Source organism: Myripristis murdjan, chromosome 14, assembly GCF_902150065.1.
Source record: "Myripristis murdjan chromosome 14, fMyrMur1.1, whole genome shotgun sequence".
In the NCBI taxonomy this organism is placed as follows: domain Eukaryota; kingdom Metazoa; phylum Chordata; class Actinopteri; order Holocentriformes; family Holocentridae; genus Myripristis; species Myripristis murdjan.
In genome coordinates this window covers 13182209-13198263 of record NC_043993.1, presented here as the reverse complement: position 1 = coordinate 13198263, position 16055 = coordinate 13182209, and the positions used below count along the sequence as shown (strand labels likewise).

Genomic DNA, 16055 nt, shown 5'->3' with positions numbered 1-16055 from the left:
CACTTTGGAAGAATTTTACTTTGTCCGGCGCGAGCAGCTCTGCTGCACCAACGAGGCACTCGCTCACAAATTTTCAAGGTTTCAGCTTCTTAGTGAATAGCTCACTCACCACAAAAGTTGCCTGCATAACATTGTCTCTGCAAGAATGAAAGCTGCTTGTTGGGCACCTGAACTCCAATGAAGAGCGTTAACTTTTTCCAAACACATTTGTCCTTGCAACTCATCCAGTTCAGCGTGTTTCGAGATATCCCCACAAACTAGGCACACTGTCTTGCCTTTTACTTCAACAACAAAAGAAGTTTGTCTGTCTCTTGGAAATCATGACATTCTGCATGGACATTGTTTTTCTTGACAGTCGCCATGATGCATGTGAGCGATGACACGTACATGTGTGTTTACCCTGACCTTGACCCTAGCTCAGACCATTCAAAGTGCTTCCCGCTTCCTTTCGGCGCCCAAGTTAACCAGTTGGCATGCGATCCAAAACACATTTCAGTGTCTGGTCTGTTTTCTCCATAACAGGCACACAGCTGGAGGGGACCACCCGGAGGGATGTGCTCTATGTTATGTTATTTTCTTCTATCTCAGAAAATAAGTAATTGCTGTCTAGAGCATTTTGGAGTTGCTTTTTTGTATTTATGAATTGCCTCGTGTGCTGGATCAAACGATCTTGTGGGCCGCATGAGGCCCGGAGGCCGGAGGTTCCACACCCCTGGCCAAAATACTGTGATGCTTGTGTTGGGATAATGCAGCACATTGAAAAATCAAAAAGCAGTCTGTCATAGATTAAATTTTGAGATTAATTTACAGTTTTTAGCACTGCTAAGAATGGTCCCATTGATTATTTGGGGGCACGCCACCCCCCACCCTCTCTGCTTCTCTCTCTCTCTTTCTCTGTGCATTCATAAGAGGAAAAATCCCCTTCCCCACTCCTTCAGGAGGCGGGTGCAGTCATTTCCCCACCGAGCTCCACCATTCAGTTTTATCTTTTCCCTTCTCTGACACACACACACACACACACACACACACACACACACACACACACACACACACACACACACACACACACACACACACACACACACACACACACACACCTCTCAACACTCACTTCAACGCCGTTCCCCCATCTGGGAACTGCCGCCATGTTCTTATGGGGCTCCGTTGCATCAAGTCAAGCGCTAAAAGAAAGACTGAAACCGGAAACCCATCTCGCTCGCTTCAAAATAAGATACAAAAAAAAAAAAAATCTGGCTGTGTAGTTTTTTTTTTTTTTTTTGTGAAAATCCAAAACATTCATTGCATTTTTTTTTCGCACTGTGATAAATCAGCCTTTATACTGGAGTGTAATGTTATTGATTTGTGTCGCCATAAGTGTAGTTCAATGTATCTCGACTTGGCACAGGCCGACGCGTCAAACTGGCATTAACAGGTGCACAATCTGGTGCCCTGAATGGTGCCCATGTGGGTAGGAGCTGGACCTGCTGTCTGTTAGTTTACCACACTTCAATGTTAATGTTTTTTTTTTTTTTCTATTTAACGTGGGAGAGTTTGGCAAAGTAATTTAGTCAAGGTGCATTTCTTTTTTTCACCACACACGTCAGATCATATAACAGAGCTAGCACAACATCTAGATATCCTTCTCTATCTTTACAATATATGCTCTTTACTTCTATGCTTCCATGCTTTAGTTTGAATAGCTACAATCAGATCTGAAGAGTTTTATTGGGTAAAAGGTAAATTTAAATGCTTTTCATGTGAAAATCCCAACCGGAAGTCCCATTCCTATTTCCCTGTGTGGCTTAACACAGGATTTTTGAGGCAGGATGACAGCTGAACGGGTCCTAAAGGGACGGGGGCACAATCTGTGACATTAACAACAAGATTTGTAAACTCCGCTCTTACAGAATCCGACCGGCACATTTTTTTTTTTTTTTTTTTTTTTGCAAGTAAGACCTCTGTCCAACGCGGCGAGGCTGCTAGGGTTTGTCAGAAGACGGTAACCTTGCGGATTTCTTTTTCTTTTTCTTTTTTCTTTCTTTTTCTTTTTCTTTTTCTTTTTTTTTTTAACCAAGAGAAAGATCCGTGTCCGGATGTGCCAGCAATATTTGGTTTTTCGCATGGCGTAGGCACCTTTTGTAAAGCAGGATATTCTTCATATTTGGATGGTCGGAAGAGGTCCAAGGGTCGACTTTACACACACCTAACATCAGCTGCATTTTTGAAAAGACAGGTTCGCGTGGAAAATGGTGAAGGAAATGATTGTGCAATAGAGGAAACATTGTGACACTCGTCGGACTACCTCTGTGTTGTGACTGTGGAAAGAGCAATTCCAAGTCACCGGGAATACATTGTGATTTTAATGCGTGCCGTAAACTCCAAACAAACCGACGCATAGTAAGAGCTTGTGAGAGCTAGTGTAGGAGAGGACGAAAGGGGGAATATTTGTGTTTTCTCCTCTTGTGTGTGTGTGTGTGAGTGTGAACCCGTCCGAAGACCGGACTACCTTCAAAATGACGAGCAACACCCCGGCGGATATGGTGAGACAATTTGCATATAACCATTTTTCTTCAAGGTTTAACCACAGTGGTGCTTTATTTATTTATTTATTTATTTATTTATTTAAAAAAAGCCTTTTCTCCAAAACGGACACTCAGCTGATCCAAGTGCTGTCCCGAACTGCTACTTCAGGTCACATTAATTTGACTTGTGTTCTGTCTGCATGCAATGTACCGACTTTGAAGCCCAGTAATGACAGTGCTACAGAATCTATAGGTATTGGCATATAGCTCAGTGGTGCCCAAAGTGGGGTCTGGGGCTCCGCATTGGGTCATCGAGAATAGTCCCCTGTAAAACGTGTTTCATTTCAAAATCATTCTGGTTGTTGTTGTTGTTTTTTTTTTTTTTGGCAGCTCAGTGAAAGAATCACACAGAAATATCTAATTTGATCACAGCTGCAATCTAGACAGTCAAATCCCCCCCACATATCCAACACCAACACTCAGCTCAGATGGTGAGCCGTCACATGAAATCTTGTCAAACGCCGGTCAGTGGCTTAATTGGTATGTGTATAGGAGGAGCTTGACATGAAAACGTTTGTGAACTCCGTGACACAGTCGACACTTTACATTGAGGGAGGCTGGAGCGCGGATAGGAGGGAAGCGTCCACGCCGTCTCGCTGCTTTCTTGAGCGCACACTGCGCGCTACCTGCACTGCCACCATAGCCTCATTATGTCACAGCCACTGTTTGTGGGTGAATTAAACCGTGGGGAAACTGTGACCTCCAGTCGCCGCACGTCATTATAAGGGAAATAACCATCACTATAAACTACAGTCACATTCTGTTTCTTAAAAGCCCGAGTTAATGTTCCTATCCTCCGTCAACAGACCTTTCCCCCATGAAAGTTTTACACCACATTGATGTGTTATCTACTAATGCACATCATGAAGATTTATGTCAGCCTGTGGTGAGTGAACTGTTCCACAAATAAAATGCTGTATAAAGTGAGTTTAGGTGTGTTTACCCTCTGCTGCGGGCCCAAACATATATTTCCCCCTCAGTCTGGTAATTTCAGTGTCTCTCATTTTGGCCACCGTTGTGTTGTGGCTCTATGTATAGAAAGGACAAACCACATAATATGCCCCGTCCATTCAGAGATCAGCTATCCCAGCCATGTCCGTCCTCCTGTACGTCCAAGTTAAACTGATCCGCCTGCGCAGCAGGTCCATTATGCTGTCAGGATGTTGGGATAAAGCCATGAGGAAGCTGGAGGTGAGCTGGCCTTTGCTTGGCCCATGCAGTGCCATAGAGTCTAATTATAGCACATCAAAGAGGAATCTCTGTGGATTACTGGCATAATCATGAAGGGAATCTCCCATTTTCAGACCTGTTATGTGGTTGCTAGATAAGTCCTGCGTTCGAAAGTCTGTTTCATATACAGTAAGGTTAGGCTTACATCACTGGCTGTATGGATGTGGGTTTATGTGGGCTTACAGTTGTGTCATCAGTTATGGCGGTGTTGCCTTGATGATTATCAATACCCCCCCCCCATAAAGTTTTGCATATAGTGGTTAGAGGCACCATTGTACAACCAGAGGACTTAGATTAAAGCCTGTGTGTTGGCCTGCATTCTGCCCTGCACTGAATCCCTATCAGCTGTTTTGTAGCTGACCCAGAGTGCTGTGGACTAAGTATCACGTCATGCATTGACAGTGTCAAAAAGCAAAAACAAAAAGCTCACATCTCCCAGGATGAAGCCTAAAAACACATTTGAAATACTGTTGTTTCTTTGAAACACAAAAAGCTGGTTTCACATACAAGGAAGACTTGTCCTGGGTGGGAAAAAAAAGTCAGTGTAAGTCATCAAAACAATGCTCTCCCTCCGGGGCTCGGACTAATCTTACACGCATTCAGCCAGCTCATTTTTGTGAAGTATTAGTTGCCGTTAAAGTTTAATTTGCATTTAGCTCATTCTGTGCGGTTGAAGTCAGCGGTAGACACGCATTCTTCCTCTCTCTTTCTCTCTGTGTGGAAGGAGAGTGTGAGAGAGTGACTGTGTATATACACACACTTATAAAGGCTGTATAGAGTGGGAGTGAGAGTAGGAGGAGAGGAGAATGTTGGTGCAAAACGTTGTGGGTGAATGAATCTGAGAGAGAGAATAGAAGAAGGGATAGTCGTGCCTCTTGAGTATGGAGGATGGGATTTTTTTTTCTTCTGAGGAATGAAAAAAAAGAGAGAGAGGTTGCAGGGACAGGAAGAATGAAGGAGAGTCAGGGGAGGGAGGCAGGCAGAGGGCAAATTACTTCCCTTCAGGCAGGCCTCAGAAGAAGTGCTGACGGGGTCAAAACTGGTCGCCATGGCAACACTGGGACGCTTGGATCCTAGGTCTGAGAGTATGTGGATGATGAGAGAATGGGGGGTAGGGGTGCAGGTGTGTGTGTGTGTGTGTGTGTGTGTAATGACTAGTGGACTGAAAAGGGCAAGAAAGAAAGAGGGAAGAGGAAGAGCGTAGTACAGAAGCAGAGGAAGAATAAAGCACCTCTGTTCCCATAAAGCCCTGCTGCATAAACACACTCTAGGAAGGACTTGAGAGTCACACGGAACAGAGAGCGGATTTCAGACATCGCCGCTTTCAGCATGACCCAGTGCTGCAGACCAGACAGGCACATGTGGATACACACACTTAAACACACTTATATACACACACACACACACACACACAGAGGGATCTGAGGAAGTGAGAGCAAGGCTGCACATGACTGTACATGTGTGATCTCTTCACCTGGGTTGATTTAACGGGAAGTGTGTATGTTTATGTGTGTGTGTGTGTTTGTGTGCTTGTGAATGTTACATTTCAGAGATGGTGGTAGCACAGTAGCTGCTAAACAAGGCATATACGCACAATAATCCATAATGTCTGCGGTGTTAACACACACACACATGCACACACACTCTGGGTAGTATTCAAACACCCCATCATTTTTGCTGTGGTGAGTATGTGTTAATTTGTGTTGGAGGTGGCAATCACATATTCAAACAGGCCTGTATTTAACCAGACCAGGAAGTGCTGTAGAAGCGATTAACCCCTTAGGCACAGGTGAGAATGTTGCTCTGTGATTGGTTTGTCTGGATAATTTTGTCTTTGTTGAGGTGACAGTAGAGTGGTGAAGTGGGCAGAGTTATGGGTTCTGGAAGTATTTCCCCGATTTGGAAATTGCAATAACTACTAGGCCTATATCACTCAGTAGCACTTGGCATACTGAGCTGTAAGCTTAGTATGCCAAAGTGCCTTTTAGTGCTGTAGTACCCATGAGCCACATTGACTGGTAATATCAGTGGCCTGGTGTTACTCTAACCAGACCTAACACTGCGTATTTTGGCTGTGCACATGCACCAGGCCATCCAGTGTTAATGATCACCTGGGTGGAAAATCGCCCAATCTGACAACATTGTTTGTAAAATTTTCCACTCTAGATCCAGTTATTTTCGGCATGCACTGTCAACCAATCAGTGGCCACCAGGTAGAGCTGAATATGCTACACACATACCACCGGCGGACAGAGAAAAGTCCGGCTTTATCATTAGCCATTGTATGCCTTTATGATAATGTATGATTTATGTGAGTATAACGACACACACAGCACACAATAACAACAATGATTTTTCATTCAAATATGTATTTCTCAATTGGAAGCACAGGAGGGTTGTCACCCTAACGTCCTCAATGGACATCATGTTCCTGGTTACAAGGTGATGTTGCCAGATAAAGATGCAAAATCTGTTCAGATATATTGAATCTCTGCACCGTAGATGCTGAGACAATCCCAGAATGCCTGTGTAACGTTGGTTCAATGCTATAAAGTTCGGCTTCATCAGCGTGGGCAACAGAATTTCAAGCTCCGTGATTGGCTGGTTCTCGAGGCGATGCTCTGTGGGACTCATACTTGACTAAGGGACCTGAATTATTTCAGTGCAGTTGATATTTCTTTGTAATGATTCAACTGGAAGAGTTTCATGCCCATCTAAGTGCTGTAAATGCTCAGATGGGCTTCGTTCAACACCGCATTTGGGAAAATGAATGGGATTTTACTTAGCTTTACTTTACCTGGCTGCCCAAAAATAATTTCACCCACTTCGCAGCTATATTATGAATTCTTTTGAGTAGAATTTATTATTCACTGGCTGTTTGGATAGCCCTTTGCTGCCTTTTTGTCTGCTACAACAATAACCACAAAGAAAACAAGTCGATGACTTTCTCATCCTGTCCCTGTTAGAAACTTAAATGTGCTTTCTATATATTTATATATATATATGTATAAATTACTTCTTAATAAATATATATATCGCTCACTTTTCTGGAATGGTCTAAACTAAATAAGTAACCAATATGCGAGCTGTGCTTGCTCTGCCCACGTTTTACTTTAACACAATGTGTCTGAGCCCTACTTTTCATACAGTGTGCTTGGCTAATTATTGTTTTTTTTTTGTGCTGTGAGAGCAGTTTATAGTTCAGTCTCAAAGGGTTAGACTTGCCTTATTGCGCACAAAAAGGCAGGCACCCACACCCACACACAAAGGGGGTCAAAGGTCGGGGTCAGAGGTGAGTGGTGTGCGGGTCAGGGATAAAAGAAGAATGGAACAGGAATCCTTGCTGCTGAAAACGGCACACCATCACTCTTGTCCCACCCAAGCTTAGCTCAGCAGTTATTATACCAATTAGTTACAGGACAGGGGTCTGCAGCCGCTCCTCTGCCTCACGGGTGGGATGCTAACTGGGCTTTGATTGACACATCCAGACTCAGAGAGAGATAGAGAGGCAGACCTACAGAGCACTATTGAACACCAACAGTGTCGGCTGGACGAAGCATGTCACTGAATGTCTGTGTGTGTGTGTGTATGTTACCGATGCCATGTGTTGTAAGTCTGAATCACAGATCAGGATTACATCACCCTGCCAAACTAGGGGAGCTGATGTATCGACTCTGACATTGTCACATGTAGGCCCTGGAGCTCCACGGAAAGGTCTGGAGGGATTCGAGCTGGGCTCAATTCATGCTCGCAATTCAGAAAGTGGATCTTTCTTTTCAAACACTGAATCAAACATTGATATTTTTGCCATACAATAGCTATTGCATCCATTGTATTTAAGATAAATGAAAAAAAAAACAATATTCCGTCGTTATTGTTGCTCTTCTTCTGGTTGATTATTACAACCAAAAGCGATTGTTCTTTCAGTTTACATTTGAATTGAAAATTAGTTGGCAGACTGCAAAAGCTTACAAGACTGGTATTCCTGCAATGACCCACAAAAGATTGTGTAGTTGTACTAATTATGAAAGCATCATTTCTTTATGTATGAACAATTGTGTTGCATATTGGAATTGACCATTCTTGGCCTAAGTAAGGCTGTTGTCAGTGTTTTTTTTTTTTTTTTTTTTTTTTTTTTTTTTTTTTTTTTTTACATCTTCCACGCCTTTATCTGTGATTGTAGGGTAAAGTCAGAAATAATGGTACATGTCTGCATCACCAAGAGGAAGACCTATTGAGAGCTCATCCATTGATTGCTTATGCAACTGTTTGTGAGTGTGTGTGTGTGTGTGTGTGTGTGTGTGAATATGTGTGTATATGTTTGTCTCTTTGTGTGTGTGTTTATTGAGCATGGCATGTGTCTCCGCATGTGCTTGCAATGTGTTGTTCTCTATGAATATCTCCACCAGCGTTCCCCCTGCCAGGCTCCAGCCAGGTCGGTGCCGTCCCAACTACAAAGAGCCTGTCAGCACTCAGCATTTCCCTTCTGTCTGTCTGTCATTTTCTGCAGTTAATCTCTGATGTTTGAGACCAGTTTCCCATATTTCAGAGCAATTATCAATTGTGGCGAGGCTAGTTAGAGTCTGCGCTTGTGAGTTATTCATCACATGCTGTATGATCACATCACGCATTCCCGCAACTGTTCACGAGATCCCAAAATATCACTGTTGTTGGGTGAAAACTGTATCTCCAAAATTCCTGGAAGTAAGAAAATAATGCTTTGTTTGTAGCCTGAGCACCATGTAGTTTTGAGTTTATTGTATTTGCTTTGAAAAGGGTTCACTAACTGCGGGACTGTAGAATTTTCTGGACGACAGCAGGATATAATGCATCAAAAGAAGTTAAAAATAAAATCACCCAACTCTAAGCTGCAAGGTTTTCACCTGCATCCTGATAGCGGCCATATGTTGAATTCATGGCTGGGAAAATAATGGTCTGTTGTGATAATTTGGGCTGGGGACAAACTTTAAAAAGCAAACTTTAATGACCACCAAGATGTAATCCTCAAGAGGAAGCTAGCTATCAGATTTACTGAACCACCAGACTGCCGGAAAATGAGACTCTATTCTTTTTTTGTTCTCAGTTTGCATTTCTGATCAGCCCAGCTAGAAAAACACCCAGTAGTTCTGCTCTAAGAGTTGTCAGTGTGTGTGTGTGTGTGTGTGTGTGTGTGTGTGTGTGTGTGTGTGTGTGTGTGTGTGTGTGTGTGTTAGGGCTTATTCTGCTGGAAAATCCCCCTCATTTTCAGCAGTCAGTGTTGGCAGGTATAGCTTTGCACAGGCTGAGGAATGTGTTGCACTACCTCACCAGTGCAGGGGCTTCTGGAGCCCCAGCAGAAACAAAACTTGCAGGGAAAAATGCTGCTCTGCACATTGATTCTTGTGTTAATCTCTCTTAACAGTGAATAGGCACTTGTTGTGTTCTGGATGTCCCGCTGCCTTGAGTATTAGCACTGAAGGACGTCAGTAGTTATGGTGTATAAACACACAGCAACTGCTACAGTGCCAATTACTGATCTGTGACTTTGAGCACCAGCGAATGATGGCACAGATTCACCCCAGACTTGAAAAAAAAAAAATGAAATCATAAATTTGCCTTCCTTTTTCTACCTGTGTGGTTGGAATCCTCTTGATTTTAAGACAGTGTTACTGTGCACAGCTCAGGCTCAGTGCTAAAAACCCAGGACAGAAGTGATGCTGAATTCACCGAAACCAATCCTTGGCTTGTGTAGCACTACAAAGAATTAGAGTATGACATAAACGAGAAGGTGTGACTATGACTAACAGGTATAATTCAGATGGAGATGACACAGCAAACTTGTGTTAACTGGATCCCACACGCCCGTAGTCGTGTATATTTTGTTTCTGTGTCTTATGGTTTGTGTATTTTGTGAACGATACATCCTTGTACACGTTTTGAATCATAAAAATCAGCTGAGGTCCAACCTGTTCTTCCTGTTAAGTGTGACACGATACTGTGGGGTTGGCCCGCAGAGAGAACACCCACTCCAGTTTGCACTTGCCCCAGAAAACAGTACAAACTAGAATGCAGTCAAAAGGCCATTGTTTGCATATAATGGATTTGTGCCACTACTGTTGGCACAGTGTCATCTGCTCCCTTATATTCCACTGTTACCTCTAAAGCATGTGTGTCAAACTCAAGGCCCTTGGGCCCAATCAGGCCTGTGGCACACTTGCATCCGGGCCCTGACATGACTTTTGATTTTCTATGAATGCTTTCCCACAATGCAGATACAACAAACCCCAACACACACTGCAACATCATATGCTGTCACCTCCAAAAAATGTTAAGTTGCGTTTCCAGGGACAGCAATGGAATTTTTTACATTTGGTGCGGCCATTTTGGCTTACTGGGTAAAGTTAGGGTTAGGCATAAGTTGGTTGTAGCTAACATTAGGGAAAGGCTGTAGAGAATGAATGTGAGCCAATTAGAAATCTCATCGCTGTGCTTCGAAATGCACACTTGCTCACAAAGCAACTTTGTTCTAGTTGGATTTTTGCATACCAGTGATGTGCATGCATGAGTCATCACGTGTGACTGTGGATTTTTGGTCAGCAAAAAAGCATTCAGGGTAGGCTTGCAGATACAGTATGGCCGAAAATCACCTTCCATGGCATTTTCCACTCAAATGAATCAAATGAATGACCACTTTGGGTCAAAAGCGTTCAATAAGTATAGGCCCTCTTTTGGTCCTTGAATTGGAATTAATATGGCCACTTTAGTGACTGAGTTGCACACCCCTGCTCTAAAGGCTAAAACTCACGCAATCAAAACTGTCTGAAAACAGGACAAATTACAGCTTTTGGAAAAAAAAAAAGGCGCAAGCCACCAAAACCAAACCAAAAAGCGACCACTCCATAAAATATGTGAAAACTGAAGAGATAAAATTCATGGGATGCGGTGAGCTGACTGAACTGCAAAATTGGATGGAGGAAGAGGAACCTTGTAGCACAGGGGAGAGTTGAGACGTGATCACAGAATGACACCTGGAGAGGAGGTTGCAGAGCCAGAATGCATAAAATAATCCTAGAAGAGGATGTAGAGAGGTTTTGTTACTGAAAGGAAATTCGGACTTAATGCCATTTCTCTGCTTCTACAGATATATTCAGCTCATTTTTTTTGCTGCTTGCAACATGAGATGTCACTCAAAGGCTTATTACTGTCTCTATAAACTAGCTCATTGACAGACATTTTTGACAATGTGAAGCGATTAACCATTAATGCGCACCAAGGGGACGCTGATGCTATTAAGAGAAGCAGCTTATCTGTACCTTTTAGCTAATATCTTTCTAATGGCAGTGACTTTCCACATAAGTGATGTTTGAATCAATGTGCTCAGCGCACATATTGATCTTAAATCTTCAGTTGCCACGTGTTAATTGCATCGATGAAACTCGCGATCGCGACACAGTTTGTTTTATTGTAGTTGGCAAATTTCCAACAGATAATGTAAACAGTTTGAAAATGTACTGCCAGTGAAAAGGGCCAGGTTTTTTTTTTCGTTAAGTACAGTATGTATGTTCTGTAGAGTGGGTGCATTTGAGTGTGTATGTGCAGATGTGTGTGTGTGTGAGTGTGTATGTGTTGGAGGAAGGGTGGGGAATGGAGGGGTGGACTATCTCAATAAAAGGAGCCTTTCAGCAGCACTGGAAACAATTTCCAGCTGAGGGGACCTTTATATTAAAGCTACTCCATGCTAACGTTGTCTGTGTGTGTGTGTGCGTGTGTGCAGCTGGCAGGCATAAACTGTCCCTCCCCCTGATACATTTTAGGACAGACTGCAATTTCTAAATCAGTGTTTAAATCTGTCCTGATATTTGAGTGTGCTGTGCCAGTGCAGTCAGACAGACAATACGTACTGAGGGAATTAGAGGGTCAGTGTGAGACTCCTCGGGTCCCAGACAGGGCAGACATTAGCCACAGAGCGGTCAGCCAAAGGTCAGGCCTCATCTACTGGATGTTCCAACAGGATCAGCTGGCCTCCAGCACTCATACACAAGCCCCGAGCCCAGTAAGTTGCAATTTATTAGAACATTGCACCGCTTTCTATGGTTTCTAAATGTAAACAGTAGGGCTCCCCCCCTGAAAGCCAACAAGTTGAATCATCAGTCATAGACCTCTGCAGTCAACTCAGAAGGTGTAGCCGAAGAGCCATGATTTTTTTTTTTTTTTTTGTAAAGATACTTGCCATGCATTTAAATTTGACAGACAGGTGTGCGAAGTCAAGACATACCTACTGTGCCCAAGTAACACTGAGCTGGTGGAGGAAAATTGAGAGGAAAAATGTAAAATTGTGCATCGTGTACGGCTGCAGTAAATAGTCCAACAAGCGTTTCTACTTGAATCCAGGTCAGTATAAAGGGACAATTTACCCAAAACACCAAAAAGATATTTTCCCACTTACCCCCTGGGCAGTGTATCCATACAGATGGTTTCTGTGTGATTAGGCGAGGTTTCCTGTCTGGCGTGACTTTTCGTGTCTCCCTTCAACCAAATACAATGGGGATGGATGGGGATTCATATGAACTGGTACTTCTTGTGGGCGGATAGGTGCAGTTTGCTGGCGTTGTTTAGCAGGAAATAGTTCCTGGTGGAAGTCCTCACCCTTTAGAGCTGTGGGTCATGCCGAGTATCCATGTCATTGTTTTTGGAAAGAGATTGAGATTTTCACATGTTCATTTTTGACAGATAGATTTAAGGAAATACCTATCCAGCCTCATAGCACTCGGGAGCCAGGAGACAGGGAACAATGCAGTAGTCCGGAAATCTCACCAAATAACACAAAAGCTATCAAGATGGATGGATTATACTAGGGCTAAGTGGGAAAATATCTTTTTTTGTATTTTGGATGAACTTCTCCTTTAAGCCCATTGAGACATGTCATGTTTTGACTGGGTTTATGGTAGCGCAGCAACAAGTAGGCAGCCTTTCTCCCAGTTAGGCCTCATGAAACTTTTGGATTATTGCTACCAAGCACTAACCAAACAACAGCTTTAATCCTCAGCTGAGAAACACAGCCATCTTCAGGACTGAGAATGTAGGGTTTAGTCTACATACTGATGATCCTGCTCAGTTTAACTATCTCATGGTAGACTCATTATTCTACTCCCTGCTAGGCACAAGCACAACCATACTGAATGCCATAATGAAGGCACATAATGACAGGATGCTGGATATTATATATATATGTACAGGATGTAGCGTGGTTCATATTACCTAATAACTAACTACAGTCCTTGTGCATGGAGATGGCGTGTGTTGCTCCCTTGATTGTCGACATCCTTGCACCAAAACCACCGAGACACACCTCGGTGAATCAGATGCACTTGGGAAATAAAATGCCGCATAGTAGGATTCAAGTGCATCATCATGTGATTCAAAATTCATAAATCTATGTGGAGCCGTAATGTAACAGTATAATTACAGCATAGAAACATTAAGATTTTTGAGCTTTAATAGACAAGGGAATGGCAGAGGGTAAGATCGCCGACAGAAATTGGTACGTGTCCTTCAGAATACTGATGTATACATGAAAGCTATGTCTATTATCAACGACAGTGAACACCCGCTCCACTGTGAGTGTGTGTTATTACATGCTGGGCAACACTAGAACACTCCTGGCTAACAAAAAGATATAAGGGATCCTTTGTGCCAAGTGCAGTTACTGTAAGATCTTGAACCCACATTACTGATACAACTCTAGGCTAGGCTTACAGCAACTTCTTATTGATATATATATTGATATATATATATATATAAACATGTCCATCAACATGTCTATATGTGTTTACACTTGTGTGTTGCTACCTGCTTTCTATGGTTCAACAAACAACAAAGGTATATGGAAAAGTTGCAAGAAAGCGGTTCGCCCGTTTTGGTGTTTTACATAAACTGATTTTATGAGAGATGTGAAGGAGAGAAGAAGAAGACTTGGAGAAAGATGAGAAACGGAGAAGCCGAGGTCACACAAGAGTTAAAAGACACAACGCAGAGAGGAAGCAGCCAGAGAGAAAGAGAAGAGGAAGTGTGAGTGAGTGAGTGAATGAGTCAATGAGTGAGTGAGTGATATAGAGAAGGAGAGAGGAGTTGTGCAGAGAGGGTATATTTTGCCTTCATGCTGTTTTGCACAAATTTGTCATTGCATGTTGCGTTCTGCTGAGCACTCCGACTACGAATATCACTAATGAACTCAGCAGGGGTTGCGCATGCGTGTGTGGGCATGCGTGTGTTTTAATGTGGCTGTACGTGTGTGTGTGTGTGTGTGTGTCTGTGCCTGCGCGCTTATCTGTGTGAGCGAGCAGTAATGAAGCATTGGACCTTGGACCAGAATGATTGAGGGCTTTTCATCCATTTTATCAGTTTCTGGTAATGAGGAAGCATTGGTTTATCTGCAATGAAGCAGCAGGAACTTGCCCGCATCTCTGAAAGCAGCAGGAACTTGCCTTACACAGAAGATATGTGGAGTTATTGACCTAATAATAGCTAAGTTTTATTGCTCATTTTTGTCAAGTGGCCTCTCTAGCAGATGGAAGTCAGAAAAATGTCAACTTATCAACAGTAAACCACACACTTAACCCAACTTTGCAAAACAGCAAATCCTTGCAAATGTTCACTTACTTAGACGTGTGAGTTTTAGACCCCTTGGATGTTTGTGGGTGAGTCAGGCTTGCACAGTTTGGGTAAATTTAGCTCTCTTCAGCTTAGCTCAGCACAGTACAGCTCAGCCAGCTCATTTCAGCAGAGTACAGTACGATTCAAGGCAGGCAAAGGCCATGCTGTACAAAGATGGCAGGAAGTCAGGTATCGAGGGAGGTTGCACTTTTCATTTGGAGGTCACAGGTTTGATCCCAGCGTCCTTGTCTCTGAAGTGTCCTTAAACAATAAGCCGAGTCAACCCCAGGCTGTCTCGATACTCAGACTCCTCAGGTGAGCTCCGTTGTCCCAGAGTAGGCCTACCCAATATATCAATATTATATCGATATGCTAATAAGAGATTATATTGTCTGGGATTTCGGATATAGTATTATTGTGTTGTCTTTTCCTGGTTTTAAAGGCTGCATTACAGCAAGGTGATGTCATTTTCTGAACTTAACCAGACTGTACTAGCTGTTCTGTTATTTGCCTTCACGTAATTAGCTATCATATAGGCATTACCGATGATTATTTATCAAAAATCTCATTGTGTAAATATTTTGTGAAAGCACCAGTGGTCATGTCTGCAATATGGCCCAGCCCTATCCCAGAGGAGTATGTGAAGGAACAAATAGCTTGGCAGTTCCGTGGTCTAACTACCTTGAAGTTGCAAAGTCTCCCAGACAGCAGGCAGGCTGACCCCAGCCATGCCCGTTTCTATAAACAGACAAACAACACCCCTGGGCTGATTATGTCATCCGGGCATATTTTCTCATTTGCCTTGGCATGGGACAGTGTTTGCAGAAGATCTTGATTGGGTCCCCAAGCAGTCCCCCTTCACCGTTTCCCCTCCCGCCTCCCAACTACCCAGTGCACTGTTCCTTCCTGTTGTTGCTTGTGTAACCAGCTGACTCTCATGTCTCTCCACGGAGGCTGCCTTCTTCCTGTTGTGACAGCACAGCGCAAACACACCCAGTTGCTCAGATCTTTAACTGGACAACAGGCACGAGACGTGTGTGTGTGTGTGTTCATGTTGGAAACACATACACACAAGGTTTCTGTCGGTGTTGATCAGCAAACAGTGCATTGGATGATCATTATTATATTAATTTAAATGGAAGTATATTACTTTTTAGGAGAGGAATGTGCCTCATTTCCAGACACATTACTCAGAGCTGGGCCGTCCCGGACGCTTGGCAGTCTTGGGTGCATTCTCTGCTCTCTCTGCATTGTGTAATTTTTTGGAAACGGCTTTGTTGCATGCTATCCTGTGTCTCTTCCTGTCCTCTGTGCTCCGCCTAATTAATAAAAGCAGAGATTCCATTAAAATGATCCTGAAAACTGAAAAATATGTCAACACTTATTAGATTATGAGAGTAAATTCAATTGTGTTTATGAGTAAGTAGGCATGTGTTTTTTATGTGTGAGGTTGTGGGATCAGAGGTCAGGGGTGAGTGGGGGGGTTGGTTGCCTAGAGCACAGAGTGTTGGACAGTTCAGGGACAAACCAGGATATTGATTTATTTTAGGTTGATCTGTTTTTAAATATACATTACTGGTGTGTTACTGGACTGTCTGCCTCCTTGCTGAA

The 16055-nt window shown here is 43.1% G+C and overlaps 1 protein-coding gene across 1 annotated transcript in view; it reads left to right on the top strand.

Annotated features, from left to right (window-relative positions):
• Positions 1–1823: 1823 nt before the first annotated feature.
• ubl3a (ubiquitin-like 3a) overlaps positions 1824–16055 on the top strand; it is a 39816-nt gene continuing 25584 nt past the window's right edge. Inside the window, exon 1 of the mRNA XM_030068864.1 lies at positions 1824–2540. Within this exon, the coding sequence (XP_029924724.1) occupies positions 2514–2540 (27 nt within the window). The 5' untranslated portion in view covers positions 1824–2513. The remainder of the gene's footprint in view (positions 2541–16055) is intronic.